This window comes from Myotis lucifugus, unplaced genomic scaffold, assembly GCF_000147115.1.
Source record: "Myotis lucifugus unplaced genomic scaffold, Myoluc2.0 scaffold_100, whole genome shotgun sequence".
In the NCBI taxonomy this organism is placed as follows: Eukaryota; Metazoa; Chordata; class Mammalia; order Chiroptera; family Vespertilionidae; genus Myotis; species Myotis lucifugus.
Window position 1 is genome coordinate 4283916 of NW_005871148.1, and position 16652 is coordinate 4300567.

At 41.2% G+C, this 16652-nt stretch overlaps 1 protein-coding gene across 6 annotated transcripts in view; it reads left to right on the forward strand.

Annotated features, from left to right (window-relative positions):
- The first annotated feature begins 4781 nt into the window (after nt 1-4781).
- Nucleotides 4782-16652, forward strand: part of TEX2 (testis expressed 2) — a 56016-nt gene continuing 44145 nt past the window's right edge. For all 6 annotated transcript variants that reach the window (XR_001348965.2, XM_023757000.1, XM_023757001.1 and 3 more), the window contains exon 1: nt 4782-6444. Coding sequence is in view for 5 of the 6 variants with exons in the window: in XM_023757000.1 (XP_023612768.1) it covers nt 4807-6444 (1638 nt within the window). In the remaining variant the exon portion in view is untranslated. The remainder of the gene's footprint in view (nt 6445-16652) is intronic.

Sequence of the window (16652 nt, forward strand, 5' to 3'; positions counted from 1 at the left end):
CTCTCTCCCTTCCTCTCTGTGAAAAATCAATAAAATATATTAAAAAAAAAAGATAGAGAAAATTAAAAAAAAAAAAAGATATATTTGAGATTTTTAGGCTAAATCAGACCTTCCTACCATGGTTGGTTTTGACCAGATTCTCTGTTTCCTCTGTAGCATCAAGGTGGAAAAATGGAGTCTTGAGGGCCTCTTCCCTACTTTTTATAACACCAATTCCTATTTTAAAATGCGTAGATAAGTGCCCTGGCTGATGTGGCTCAGCTGATTAGAGTGTCCTTCTGTATACCAAAAGGTTTTCAAGTTTGATTCTTGGTCAGGGCACATACCTAGGTTGCAGGTTCCATCCCTGGGGTGACTAGGGGAAGGTAACCAATTGATGTTTCCCTTTCTCCCTCTCCTCCCTCCTTCCATACCCCCTCCCCTCTAAAATCAATAGCATGTCCTCTGGTGAGGATTAAAATGCACACACATACACACACACACACACGAGGTGTTAAGACATCCTCTGCAATACAATGTGGCTTGCCTCTTTTCCTCTGCCAAAAGAAGTTTTTAAATGAAAACTATTGACTCTCACAAGCCATGCTAGTGATGGTACTCATACATCATAAGTCCAAGTGCAAGCTTGTGCAGAGGCTGCAAATATTTAACAGGCAGAATTTTACAAAGACAAAGAATTTTAATAATGGCTTTGAAAGATTTACGATGCTTCTGAGAAATGAGGCATATTCCAAACCAGGCTTGCCTCTTATGATGCTACTAGAGATCCGATGCACGAAATTCATGCATGGATAGGGTCCCTAGGCCTGGCCGGCGATAGGGCCAATCTGTGGGGTGACTGGCGGGGCCATTGGGGAGGGGGCCCCCACTGGCACCCGCCTTGGTGGGCCTGGTGCTGCCCACTCATCGGCCCCTTCCCCCAACAGGGGCAATGATGGGGAGGGGCAGCACCAGCACCCACCTTGGCTGACCTGGGGCCTGTGGGCTGGGGACAGCTCCTGTGTTTGCATCTGCCCCCTGTTGGTCAGTGCACATCATAGCGACCAGTCGTTCTGCCATTCGGTCGATTTGCATATTAGGCTTTTATTATATAGGATATATTACTGTACTTTCTATATATGGAGACTACAGGCAGGAATACTTTGGAGATGTTTTAAGTTCGGTTCCAGACCATTATAATAAAGAGAGTATTGCAATAAAGCAAGTCATAATCTTTTTGGTGATGGAGGGTCTTTGTCTTCAGTTTGTGACACTTGTGATGGGCAATAAAGCAAAGTGCAATAAAATAAGGTATGCCTGTAGTTTAATTTTCAATTAAAATTGCTTCCTTCCCTCTCTCCTCTTTTTCTTCCTCCAGCACTTCCTCTAATTTAGTATATTAATTAGAAATTAATAATAATGATAATAATGGATACATTACTATTTGTTCTAAAGTGGAAGGACCAAGTAGTTGAGTTGGTGATAAGTGAGCAGCCTGGAGGGAACTGCTTTCTCTTTTTATGGCTCTGTAGGACCCCAGGATTGAATTGTTTCAAATACAGCTGGAGGTAGGAAGGACAGTTATTAATAGAAAATTAGCTCCCCCTAAAAAAACCACACCAAAACTTTGCCTGATTCAGAGGACATTATCTCTGAGTTAATAAATGTCAATATTGAGTCTTTAAATAGCTCTTTGTTTTTCATTGTACAGTGTGATTTATTGTTGATTGGTTTTTTCATTGCCTAATTAATGATAATAACCTTTTTGAGTGACTAGAAATAAAATAAATTTTATGGATGTTTGGTATTCTAACTCCAACTCTTCTGAGATTGGTAGCTTTGTTGGAATTCATGATAGGGAGGGCAACTGGCTGTTAGCGTCATGTTTGAGGCCTTTGCTTTTTATTAGTTCAGGTTAAATGGTAGGCATTAACTGTTCCTGTGTTTAGACTGGATAGATCCTGAATTAGTGCTGGGGAGAGAAACCCTTGTTGGAGGTTTTCTTAGTCTTAGTGAGAGCAAAGAATGTTTTAGGAGGCATAGTAACTTTAATGGGGAATTACAGTCAAGACCTTAGGAAAGACCCGTCAGCATAACAGTTTGAGATCTCCTGCTTCCGGAAACATATCTGACTGAGGCTAAGACGCAGAGAGAATTTGGCTCTAAATAGCATTTTTCCCCCATAGGACCAACTCATACTGTTCAACCCCCAAATTGTGCTCTCTGGTTTTGTACCTGTGCCCACAGTCACCTTCACTTGCAGCCACCACTACCTATGAAGCAGCCTCAGAACTACAGAGCCTTACAGATCACCCTTTATGTTATTAAGGCAATTTAAATAACCCTTATTTTTCAACCTACTGAGAATTATCAAGTACCAGCCTTTCTGTTTAAATTACCTCTATAATTTTCTTTTTAAATTACCCCTATAAAACTAGGTGACAGTAAAATGAAAAATATGTGTTGCACTTGGTATTTTTCTTCTTACTAAGCCCACACATCCATTGGCTTAAGAATAACAGGGAAGGATTGTCTTGGACCAGAGGCTTTTTAGCTTGCCTTGTCTTTCTAGCTTTACAGAACACTGTAAAGCTATTGGAGTCTCCTTTTCTCGCAGCCACCAGCTCCTGGATTTAAATTGCTTTGTCTGATGGATAGAGATCGGTCCCTTTTCCTGGATCCAGTGGGGATAGGAGAGCCTGAGGGTCATGAATGAGTGTAGGTAAACTCTTTTGGAAAGTTTTTATGAAAGTAATTTCTCTGAAGCATTGATACTGAGAATGTGCAGTTCAGATGTGGCCTTGTGATGCTTGGGCTTTGAATTGCAGTTCTCATCGTTAGATTATTTATAGTGATTCAGGATCACTGTTTTCTGTCCCCCATTTACCTTTTCTCTTGTCAGTAGTATCTGTTGCCAGCCTTTTGACCATGAATATTTAGCATAAGACTTAAATGTAGACGTTCTTCAAATTAAAGAAATAAGCACCATAATGTTGATTGTCTATGGCAGCAATTTATGTTTTTCATCTCATGGCACACAAACTAATCACTAAAATTCTGTGGCGAAAAAATAAAATAAAGATAAAATTCTGTGGCATACCAGAATTTCTGACACACAAAAAAAATAGGTCTAGTTTTGATTCATTCACACCGATGGCTACTGTTGTATTGGCTGTTGTAATTTTCTAATTTGACAATTTAAGGGAAAAGAGGTCAGTGTTCCTGACTAAATAATCAGGTATTGCTTGTTTTAAAAATTCTTGAGGCACACCGGTTGAAAATCACTGGTCTATGGTATATTACTTGTATAAGTGTGTTATGTTGTACTGTGAGCAATCACCTGTAAATGTAAACATGTAGGGTTTTAGGTATGGAAAGGACTGGTGATCTCCCATTTTACAAAGGAAGATTCTGAGACCCAGAGAGATCTTGGCTTTTTCAAGGTCCCACAGAGTCAGCTGGAAAGGGAGCAAGTATCAGAAGCCCTATTTCCTGATCCCAAGACTGTTCTTTCTACTCTCCCATGATTCCTCTCTTGTACTGATGGTTTCTCACTGCTCCCCAACACCCACCTTCCACCCTGGAGGTAGAGAATAGACCCAGGTGTCAGGACACACTATGCCCACGCTCATCTTCATGCCTGCGCTCATCTTCATGCCTTTCTGACCCTTCTTTCTCATCATGCCCATTCCACCACAGCCTACACAGCAGTTTAAAAGGCTGAGCAAATGTCCTACCTCCCACACTAATCTCACTCTCTTCAGAATGCCTGAAGTCCACTCAAGTGTTTTAGCTTTTTTTGACAGAGTCTCTTTCCAGATTGTGGTGTTAATTTCAACTTTGTAGGGCCTACTAGGAAGCCTGGTGCCCAATAAATGGGCCTTAAGTGAATAGGAAGAAAGGTAATATACTAGATGTCACGGTGTGGACTTGGTGTCATGTTTTGCTGCCCAGCTTTTCAGGTGTCTCTCTTCTCTACAGCTAGCTACTTAGCTCCAGAAGGGCAGGAAGCATAGCCTCCTTGTCTGTCACCATAGCCCTTAGTAGAGTTCTCTGTTGAATCTTGGATTCAGTTTAAAATGTTTGCTTGTTCCCGAAGCCTCAGGACACAGCCATGTCTTCATGGCTGCCTAAATACTCTGGCCTTATGGTACCTGCCATTTGGAGAATAAAGAAGCCAACAGGTCATAGTAATTAGTTTACAGATTTTCCTTTCAACTCTCGGGTACTTTGCTAATTACTTGCATTGGCAAGATAGGATATGTTGGTGGGAGATACGAGCCAAGTAATTGTTAAGATTGCTGTGAAAATTGCAGTGGAAGCAATACCTCCCTCCCGCTCCCCCCAGTTAGCTTTTTATAGCTAGAAAACCACTGGTGAAATTTTTGTTCCAAGATTCTCAAAATCACCAGGACGCTACATTTTATCCTGTTGGACTTCTGAAGTAATGCTGGTAACATCTATTGTGCAGGTATTTCAAGCCTTGAAATATGGAATCGCTGATAGAAATGAGCCAGTTAAGAGGAAGGAAACAATTACTCAGATGTTGTGAAGTAAGACAGATTGTATGGCACTTTTTAACACTGGTTTGTAGTTTGCTCATAAAAGAGAATGCCTAACTGGAATGTAGCTGGTGAAAATTAAACCATTAAACCTGCTCAAGTGAAAAGCAGTGGCCATCTGCCAAGTAAAAGCATAATCATCGTTTAGAAGTGAACTTCGTCTGTGCTCCTGTCTGCACATGGCAGTGTCTCCTGTGGAGAAACCACTTTCTGACTTCAGTTTTCTTGATGTTTTTACAGAGCCTAAGCCCTTGTGAAGCTGGCAATGACAAGTCTGAATGGGCGCCATGCCGAAAAAGCCATTGACATGCCAAAACCATCAGCCCCCAGAGTGCATGTGCAGAGGTCCGTGTCCCGAGACACTATCGCCATCCACTTCTCGGCATCCGGGGAGGAAGAAGAGGAAGAGGAGGAGGAGTTCAGGGAGTATTTTGAGGAGGGGCTAGACGACCAAAGCATTGTAACGGGGCTTGAAGCCAAGGAAGACCTCTATTTTGAACCTCGGGGTGGCCATGACCCCACTGGCCCTGCCTCCCAGCCTATCCTGGCAGATGGACTGTCCGAGTCGCCTGCTGTTTTGCCCGTCTCCGAGAACACTGTAAAGCTGTTGGAAGCCCCTCTGCCCGCAGTGCAAGTATTAAGTACAGTGCCATTGGCTCTGTCCCCAGGGTCATCTTCATCAGGGCCCTTAGCTAGCTCTCCCAGTGTGTCATCCCTTTCTGAGCAGAAAACCAGTTCTTCTTCTCCATTGTCCTCTCCTTCCAAGTCTCCTGTCCTCTCATCCAGTGCCTCATCCTCCACCCTTTCCAGCTCAAAACCCTTTATGAGCCTTGTGAAGTCCCTGTCCACCGAGGTGGAGCCAAAAGAACCCCCACCGCCCCCAAGGCACAGGCACTTGATGAAGACATTAGTCAAGTCTCTGTCCACAGACACCTCCAAGCAAGAGTCAGATACTGTGTCCTATAAACCACCTGATTCCAAGCTGAATTTACACCTGTTCAAGCAGTTTACCCAGCCACGAAACACAGGTGGAGATTCCAAAACCGCACCTTCTTCCCCACTCACTTCTCCCTCCGATACACGCTCCTTTTTTAAAGTGCCCGAAATGGAGGCAAAAATTGAAGACACTAAGCGACGCCTTTCAGAAGTCATACATGAGCCTTTTCAGCTCCTTAGCAAAATTATAGGGGAAGAAAGTGGCAGCCATAGGCCCAAAGCCTTATCTTCAAGTGCTTCAGAGCTCTCCAATCTGTCCAGCTTGAACGGTCACTTGGAAAGCAATCACAACTACAGCATCAAAGAAGAGGAGTGTGATTCTGAGGGGGATGGTGAGGGAAGCAATCCCAGCATCCCCAGAAGTGATCACCCAAAGTCCATTGATGAGCCCCCAAAAGAGGTGGAACTGAAGAGTTCCCAGGTGAGCAGTCTAAAGGATTTAGGCCTGAAGACGGGTTCTCTAGTCCTTGAGAAATGTTCTCTGTCTGCCTTAGTGAGCAAAGAAGACGAAGAGTTTTGTGAACTATACTCTGAAGAGTTTGATTTGGAAATGGATGGGGAGGGTAAAGTTGATAAGCTCCTAGATACACCTCTCAAGCCAGAGGAGCTGGCAGATGATGTTCCAACTCTTGACAGTGACGAGGAGGTGGACTTGGCCATGCAGCACCCAGAGTTACCTGTGAAGACACTGGGCTTCTTCATACTGTGTGTCTATGCGTACCTCATCCTCCCCCTCCCCCATTATGTGAGTGGACTCTTCCTGGGAATTGGCCTGGGATTCATGACTGCAGTTTGCATGATTTGGTTTTTTACACCACCAAGTGCTCATAAATATCACAGACTACATAAAAATCAACAACACTGGAACACAGGAACTCTGGATATCAAAGAACCAGAAATACTGAAGGTAAGCAAGCCTTTCCACAGCAGCTGGCTAGTGCATGAGTTAGCTCACAAAGAGCCTTTAGACTCAACTGAAATTTTTTAGTCTAGTGAGTTCATTGTCTCAGGTTTTTGCATAAGCAGTGTTTTTAAGACTTTGGGATCTCTTCGTTTTCCAGGTACCCAAGAGATTTATCAAGTAAACTTCAATCTAGTTCACGGTTTACTGATTCACCAAATAGTTTTTCAAGGATCTCCATGGCCTTAGAACAGCGGTTCTCAACCTGTGGGTCGCGACCCCTTTGGGGATCGAACGACCCTTTCACAGGGGTCGCCTAAGACCACCGGAAAACACATATGTAATTACATATTGTTTTTGTGATTAATCACTATGCTTTAATTATGTTCAATTTTTAACAATGAAATTGGGGGTCACCACAACATGAGGAACTGTATTAAAGGGTCGCGGCATTAGGAAGGTTGAGAACCACTGCCCTAGAAAGTAGCATTTGCATCCAGTTCCTGTGTCATTCTCTCCCTAAACTTGCCAGGGATTTGCTACTTGAGGATTTGTTATAGCTGACTTTGTTAGAATTAAATATTCTTGAGACCCTGGAGAAGGGTTAAATACTTCCTAATGCAAGAGAAGGAAAAGGAGGAAGAGACGGCAAATTAATGTCAGTGGTTGGCCGCTGCTGGCTCTCCTCTTTCCTCTGTGCACAGCGGGACATGGGCTGGAGAAAGAGACATCACCTTTCAGTGCATGTCAGATCTCAGGATCTGGGCCTCCTGAGGGATGTCATTAGGGTTCCGGAAGAAAATATTAGAACTTCTATATATATTTATTTGTGCATACTTAAAAACTTCTGGCTATTGTGCATGTTTAATAATATACATGATATAAAAGTACAGTTATAGCTCATATAGTTCTTAAGTCATAGGCACATACACATATTTTTTATATATATATGGTTTTTTAAAATTGTGGTAAAATACTACATAACATAAAATTTACCATCTTAACCATTTTCAAGTGTACAGTTCAGTGGTATTAAATACATTCACAGTATACAACCATTACCACCATCTGTCCCCATAACTTTTTTATCTTGTAAAAGGGAAACTTTATACCTGTTAAACCAGGGGTCCTCAAACTACGGCCCGCGGGCCACATGCAAATACAAATATTGTATTTGTTCCCGTTTTGTTTTTTTACTTCAAAATAAGATATGTGCAGTGTGCATAGGAATTTGTTCATAGTTTTTTTTTAAACTATAGTCCGGCCCTCCAACAGTCTGAGGGACAGTGAACTGGCCCCCTGTTTAAAAAGTTTGAGGACCCCTGTGTTAAACAATAACTCCTCATTCTTTCCTCCCCCTAGCCCCTAGCAAACAGTTCTACTTTCTGTTTTTGTGTGTGTTTTTAAAAATATTCCGAGTACCTCATATAAGTGGAATCATACAGTCTTTGTAATTTTGTGACTGGCTTATTTCTTTCTTTTTTTTAAAATATATTTTATTGATTTTTTACAGAGAGGAAGGGAGAGAGATAGAGAGTTAGAAACATAGATGAGAGAGAAACATCGATCAGCTGCCTCCTGCACATCTCCCACTGGGGATGTGCCCGCAACCCAGGTACATGCCCTTGACCGGAATCGAACCCGGGACCTTTCAGTCCGCAGGCCGACGCTCTATCCACTGAGCCAAACGGGTTTCGGCGTGACTGGCTTATTTCACTTAGCATAATGTCCTCAAGGTTCATCCATGTTGTAGTATATTGCAGAATTTTCTTCCTTTTTAAGACTGAATAATATTCTATTGTTTGTATATATACCACATTTTGCTTATCCATTCATCCGTAAATGGACACTTGGGTTGCTTCTATGTTTTAACTATGGTAAATAATGCTGCCATGAACACGGTTATACAATTGCCTCTTCAGGACCCTGCTTCCAATTTTTTAAAAAATATAAACTCAGAAGTGGGATTGCAGGATCACATGGTAATTCTCTTTTTAATGTTTTGAGGAACTGCTGTACTATGTTCAATAACAGCTATACCATTTTAGATTCCCAACAACAATGCACAAGAGTTTCAATTTCTCTATCTTCACATTCTTGCCAATAATTGATGTTTTCTGGGTTTTTTTTATTTAGTTTTTTGATAGTTCAGAGCTTGTTTAATTTCTCTGCTAATAGGTTTTCCTCCACCTCATTTAAATAAGAATACTAAAAAAACAAACAAAAAACGGCACCATGGTATCTCTTTATTGTTAAACAGACAAAACAAGGAGAAGAACCCTGGAGGTCTAAAATAACTTTTTGTTTTGATTTTTAATTTCATAAATATTTTATCTTATTCAAAAAATGCATGGTCAGTGTTTAAAAAACACAGGAAAACCAAAGAGAACATTTATTTTTTAAAGATTTTTTTATTGATTTTTTTAAAGAGAGAGAGGAAGAGAGGAAGAGGAGAAACATTGATGTGAAAACAAAACATTCACTGGGGAGTGATCCCACAACCCATGCATGTGCCCTGACCAGGAATCGAACCAGCAACCTTTTCATGCGTGGACGATGCTTAACCAATAACTGAAGCACAACAGCCAGGGCAACAATTTATTCTTTATCACACTATTGGGAGGGATTATAGTTAACTAGAGGCCCGGTGCACGAACATTTGTGCACTGAGGGAGAAGGGGCGTATCCCTCAGCCTGGCCTGTGCCCTCTCACAGTCCAGGAGCCCTCAGGGGATGTCCTACTGACCGCTTAGGCCCCCTCCCCTTGGGAGGGTGGCCCATCAGGGGACGGCGCTGCCCCCATCACTGACCTGGTGATCAGGGGAAGGCACTGCAGCCAGTCTCCCTCTGCGGGAGACATTGGGGCAGGCCAATCAGGGGCCGGCACCAGCTGGCATGGCCCCGCCCCCCCATCACCCCTCCACTGCCACTGATCACTGCTGCCTCTCCCACTCCCCCATCGCCGTCCCCTCTCTCTGCCTGCTGGCATGAGCCTTGGCTGGCCTGGTGCTGCCTCCTCGCCGGCCCCGCCCCCTGCCGACTGGTCAATTTGCATATTACACTTTTATTATATAGAATGATTTGGTTATATCTCCTACTTAAGAAAAACAACAACAACTTCTGCATGTATGAGTATATACATCACACATATGCAGACTCATACACTCTTTTTGTTTTGATTTAATGAGACCACGTATTTTGCATTCTGACTTTTTTCTTTCTTTTAAATGGCAATATGTTATGACACTGCTTCTATTTAAAGAGAAGCTGGTGCTGAGTCTTGAGGATGTGACACGCTTGAGCTTAGTATTAATGTTTGAAGTGAAGCAAAAGAGACTCATTATTCATGGTTGCTAAGCTTTTTCAATAGGGCGATGTTGTAACTTACATGCCCTCTAAGTAAGTTACTTATAACTTTAGCAAAGAAAAATGGTACTTATCTTTAACTCCAATGCCTAATGACTGACTGTGACATTCACTTTAAACTGGTTTGAGTTCTTAATTGTTCTGGGAAGATTTTTAAATCTTCACTGTTAACTCCAATCGATAGATTGCCTCCCATGTGCACCCCGACGAGGCATAAAACCCAAAACCTGACAAGGAGTTGAACCTGCAAGTTTTTACAAATTTTTTTCTTTTATTGATTTCAGAGAGGAAGGGAGAGTGAGAGACAGAAACATCAATGATGAGAGGGAATCATTGATTGGCTGCCTCCTGAACACTGGGGATTGAGCCCACAATCCAGGCATATGTCCTGACCAAGAATCAAACCATGACCTTCTGGTTCATAGGTCAACGCTCAACCACCGAGCAATACCAGCTGGGCTGAACCCGCAACCTTTTGGTGTATGGAATGATGCTCCAACTAATTAAGCCACCCGCAAGGGCAGGACTATTCATTTTAAGGAAGGTTTTTTTTTGCCCTCAGTGCTTGTATAAATGTATTTAAATTTTCCCTGTAGAGAATAAGTACTTCTAGATTGCTGTCATGGACTGACACTTGTAATCCAAATTGTCTTAGGCTGTTTTATGAGTATTCTTCCTGATTGATGTTTGAACAACTCTGATTGATCAAATTTGGTAATAGTTTTTCATTCTTAGCCTTAACTTGTTTAGAATGGCTTTGTTACTAATGAGGAAAAGTACATTTTCACTTGAGAGGTTTTGTTTGATGTTCAGGGCTGTTTTTAGAAACCTGACTAAAAACAGTCCTTATTTTTAAAAGGGACACTACTATTGATTAGAAGGGTTGGGTGTATTTTGCAAGCCAAAGATTTCAAATACAAATATTCTTTGGTCTTAATTAATTTTACTGAATAGGAGATCATTGGGATCTATTTTAAAATTATGACACTTTAAAACATTTAGCAGTGTTGACATTAACTTTGGGACCCAAATGTTGTGATAAGGAAAGTATAGTGAAGTCTAACTTTGAGCAGATCTGTGAACATGTTTCTAGGGTGAATCCAGCTATTTTGAGTTATTTTCTGCACATCTGATTCTATGTAATTGGTGTTTATAGAGGATATAATGGTACAATTCTTGAGGGCAAGTTTGGGAACTTTTTAACTTAAAAGAACCTAAGTTTCAGTTTTTTAGAAACGTCACTGACAAAGGATGCTATAAAAGCTTCCTGTGTTAAAGCTGTCTGGTACAGAGGTCCAGCCCCTTGACAGTGACCCTGCAAACCTCATACCGTACGTAAACTCCCATCTGAGAGCCCCATGAAACATTTAGGCAGGGACCTTGATGCTTGAGAACTATTTTTGACCAGTGTTTTTAAACCTCTGAGCCATGTAAGTTCTCATTGGTGGATACAGGCAATCCTTGCAGCCTGGGCTGAGAGCCTGGTTCCTTTATGGCTCCTGAAACAATTTAAGGAGCTTTGCAATGTGACTTCACATGCTGAGGAAAAGGAAGAGAAAAGTAAAGCTTTTCTGTACTTTATCCGGGGGATTTTATTATTCCATCACACTTCAGACATTTGTATTTTAAAATGACACTGATGATTATGTGGGATGGTGAGCCAAAAAGGCCAATTTGCAGGCAAGTAGTAGCTATGCTCAAAGACGAATGAGCAGTTGGTTAAGCCTCAAGGTATCCTGCTGATTAGCAGCTGTGTTGTCTGTAATAGAAATAGTCAAAGCTTTTGTGAGGACAAAGCTGTCACAAAGTCCATAGAAGAACTCTTAGAACCTCCTCCAAAGCCTGCTTGTTCTTTTTTCCCCCTGCTTGTTCTTAATGTTTAAAATCCATAGCTGATGAAAATCATCAAATAGGAAAAAGGTTGCCACAGGCATTCAACACAAAGTGACATGTGAACATGTGAAAGTCAGGAGGAAGACTAAAATGTTAAAAGAAGCTAGCATGACTTAAAACATGGCAACCTGGATAAGTTAACTCAAGACAGAGCCTCATGTATGCTGCGGAATCCAAGGGCATCACTATGAGCAACACCCCCGGGTGGTAACCTTCTGGGGTGTTATTTTGGATGCTTAGTTAGGTACTCTGAGCTGGGGACCCTGGGGAAGAGGATGGATTTGGGCCAGGGGAGGATGGGGCATTTAGAGTCAGCATATTGCACCTGGAATATTTGTTTTTGCTGAGCATTCTTAGGCAAGTTGGATGTTCCTTCTCCAAGAATGGGAAGTTACTTCACCAGGAGTATACTTATGTTTCCACATATCTATTATGAGAAGGTTCGTGAAGATTCCATAAGTTTCTTGGGTTTATGTTTGTGTGACTCATGCCGTTTTGAACTATATTCATGAGTTCAATTCTTTATCTCAGACTTATACTTGCAGAACACACCAGTAGAGTGTCAGTTTCCAGTGTTCTCTCTTTAAGAGATATGGCCTAGCAGGTTGACTAAAATTGCAATTACCCCATTGCAAGACTAATAGAAATGTATTTTGGAGAACCTTGTTTCTCCAAACAAGGTTTGGTCATGTCACATTTAGATATTTAATAAAAGGGATAGTTATTTTTTGTTTTTTTAAAAATATATTTTATTGATTTTTTACAGAGAGGAAGAGAGAGGGATAGAGAGTCATAAACATCGATGAGAGAGAAACATCGATCAGCTGCCTCCTGCACACCCCCTACTGGGGATGTGCCCGCAACCAAGGTACATGCCCTTGACAGGAATCGAACCTGGGACCCCTCAGTCTGCAGGCTGATGCTCTGTCCACTGAGCCAAACCAGTTAGGGCAGAAAGGGATAGTTTTAAAAAAGTAATTAGATTCCCTAAATACAGGCTTTGGTTTTGCTATATAAAAGAATAATTTTATAGGGAGAACATTATCAATTTTGTGAAGAAAATAAAACATGTAAATTTAATCTCAATTTCATGCAATTCTTTTTTTAAAAGAAATTAGAGTGAGCAATCTTAAGGAGAAAACAGCCTCATTAAATACAGACAAAAGAGACTTGGGTTGATTTCATTTGGTCTCTTACAACTCTCAATACAAGGAGTACAAGAAATAAAAAAGCGTTTATTTCTACAGTATAATTAACTGAAACTATCCTGCCCCTGTAATGGGTCGCTTGAGTTTTCATGTACAGCTTTTATAAACTTGGCTGTTTCCAGGGCCCCTCATGGCCAGAGAAGTGTATCAGGTGAGATGTTTAGTGCAGGCATTCTCCCTTACAAGCAGGTGCTTCATGGGCTTCCTGAATTCCATGGGAACAATTGCTAAGGAGGTCAGGTGACCCCAAAATGATTATTTGAACTTTTTAAACGTTTTATTGTAGGAAATTTCAGGTATGCACAAAAGTAGAGAGATAGTAAAATGAACCCCTATGCACCCAACACTCAGCTTCAACAATGATCAACATTTTGCCAATTTTCCATCCAACTCATTAACGTATGGCATGGCTGAACTGTAATTCTAGTCCTGCACTGTAATTCTAGTCAGCCAATGTATAACTACAGTTCATAACATTGTTTCCTTGGGAAAATGTCTCCTAAATTCCAGCGAGGTATTCTAGGACCATCCTCTTTGGTTTTGTCCCCGGTGTCATTTATAGAGGAGGAGAGAGGCTAATGGGCATTGTGGAACTGAGATTTCTCATCATGTTTTTGGAAGAGTAGGGTATTAATCATGAAAAAAAATCAATGTTAGATATATTTTCATCTCTAAAATATATATTTAATGTAATAAAGTATTAAATCCACCAAAGACTTTTTATTGTACAATAACTAGCCTTTAAGAAGTTTTCTGTACCCCCAAAGACTACAAGATTAAAAGCAACATGGCCCCACAACCTATACATATTGGTGTTGGCGCCCAGGCTTCTGTTGTGGCCCTGTTTCATTCAGTTGCTTCCTTCAGTGGTTTCCAAAATGGGTTGTTAAAGGCACTATACAAGAAGAAAATATCAAAGTCTCTATTTGTATATATTGTTACTCTTCCTAAGAATGTAAATAATAAACAAGCCTTGCTGATATTCAACATATAGGTTACCATATATTGACCTTTGGCTAAACTCCTTGGAATTTTTCAGCATTATTTGAAATACGGATTTACATTCATTATCATTAACCATGAGCCTGACCCTAAGTATATATATTGTGCCTTGAGGTGTCAGGTGAAGATAGAAAAAGCTATCAGAAAGGAAAAACTTAAAAATTTTATATTTCCCTTTTTCGTTTTTTATAAAAGCTGTATTATTTAGGACATGTACATAATTTATAGGTAAATGTATACATTATGGGTACATACTCAAAAATTTTTACTCTGATCTAAAAAATTTGAAAGCTGCTAATTTATTTGCTTGCTAATCTATTTATAATCTTATAATTTCAACACTTAACTGTTAATATGGCTTAATGCTTATTGTGTAGTAACAGAAATCAGACCTTGATTGTTTTAGTGGTTCTTCAGAAATCATGTTATTTTCTATCTAATTTGAATGTTTGTTGTCTCTGACCTCTATTACTATTTGCCATTGCATTACTAAAAGTATTGTATAGTAATCTAATTGGAGAGATGCTGCCCCAAAGGATAGGAAAAGCTGGGATAAAAGCCATTTTCTCCGGTACAGGCAGAATCTGTGGCTTTAGCCCTGACTCCATTGCTTCTAGTGACATAGTTGTGAAGGTGACCTTGAAACAGGTAGTTGGAGGATGTGGACGGTATTGATGCTGATGCTTCCCTCCTCTCATGGACTTTATTTTTCCCTTTATTCTTTTTTTTTTTTTTTAAATAGATGTCAATAGACAACATTGACTTGAGAGAGGAAGGAGGCAATATTGATTTCAGAGAGAAAGGAAGGAGAGAGAGGTAGAAACATCAATGATGAGAGAGAATCATTGATTGGCTGCCTCCTGCATGCTCCCTACTGGGGATCAAGCCCGAAACCTGGGCATGTGCCCTTGACCAGAATCGAACCCAGGACCCTTCAGTTTGCAGGCCAACGCTCTATCCACTGAGCCAAACCAGCTAGGGCTCTTGTTATTCTTGATGGTGTCTTCAAGCAGCATTTATTTTGAATGTTGACTCTTTGCTTGAGGCTATCATTCATAGTATGAATTCTGTATATGTATAGGTCTGTTTGTCTTTTATAGGAAAAACCAAATTTGCATCTAAAGTTCTATAAAGTTTAGTAAACTGTTCCTGCCATATTCTCTAACTCCATGATCTATGATATCATGTTTTAACTGGTGACTCCAGTTCTAAACCATCAAATAAATACATCAAAAAGGGTTTAAGCCCGGCTAAAAGAAATCTCTGCTTATATTTTAGCTTGGGGGACAAAAGAAAAGTAATCACCTTTTTGTCTGCTTTAGAGATAATTTTCAGCAGCAGGGGCCTCAGGTTCTGGCTCTGTTCTATTTAGGATTTGCACCTTCCCTGTTAGACTAGATGAAGGAATAATACAGAGGATGTGAGTGACAGGCAGCCTGAAATGCCAGCACAGCCCTGTGACAGCAGGGTGTCAGCCCAGGCACCCCACGCACTGAAGATGGAGAAATGCCCATTACTTCCTCAGGCCAAAGGCTGGTGTTTTTCTCTGGTCAGCTCAGCATCAGGCCTTGACCTCCTGATTGGCACTATAACTAGAAGTGAGCACAATAGTAGTTCTTCCAGACTATTATTTTGCAAAAGGTTAATTGTAGCTTTTAATCTTTCTAAGTATTAAATAAGTCCCTTAATAGATTGCAGTTTGTACTTTCAGCCAGACATGGCTTCTAAATCCACCAGAGTTTGAAAAGAAAACCCTGACCTTCACAAATGGGATCACAGGACCAGTCTGTAGGCCAGACAGCTGCAGCCTGGCTGACTGTGGTCATTGTCCTGCAGTGGCATGCACTGTCTCCATTTTAACAGTTCCAGCTTCAGAAAGAAACAAGGCTTGTCTGAGTCACTTTAGTGCGGGTTGAGAGCATATCTGAGTTTTGTAGTTGACTGTCGAAATGCATTGAGTTGCTAACTGTATGCTGTATCTGTTTATACCCACTCCCATGTCCCATAACAAAATTAAGTTGGAATAATATCTTACTTGGTAAGAAATTCAGAGTTGAGAATTTTAGAATAGCTGAGCAGTGAAGGGCTGAGATTATATGAGAAACAGGGTGAAGGCCTTTGAGTTGCTAGGCTGCTCTCAGGATTTGATGTTTGACCACTTAGCTCTGGAAGTTCCATGTGCAGCTTACCAGGGAGATTGTTAAGCCCCAGAAAAATTGACTGATCGATGGTGTAAAAGGCAATTAGGATTTGCATTGGGAAATTGCTTTCTGCAAGGGCAGCCTGGTTTTCGTCAGTAGGGGTGCATTCGGGGTACAGTATGAGAGGGACTTGAGTCATGCTTGGCCACCTCTTGACCTGAGCCTCCCAATGGCCAGTCTGCATCTTGGATACTTGATTAGTGTGGGTTAAGTAGTGTCCCCTATAAGTGTCTCCGGGTTTCCTATCAAAGCTTGTAGTGTTCTGGAAAGAGCCCTACACGGGAGTCAGGAAACCTGGGCTCCAGTCACAACCCATCTCTCTCTGCTGTATAAGATAGAGCTTGTTCGATGAACCAAGATGGCGGCATAGAAAAACACCGGAAATTGCTGCCTCCGACAACAACTTCAAAAATACAACTAAAAGGGAGAACGGTCATCATCCAGAACCACAGGAAGGCTGGCTGAGTGGAAACTCTACAACTAGAAGGAAAGAGAAGAGCACACAGACTCAGAGGAACTACGAAAGTGAAGTGCAGAGGTACAG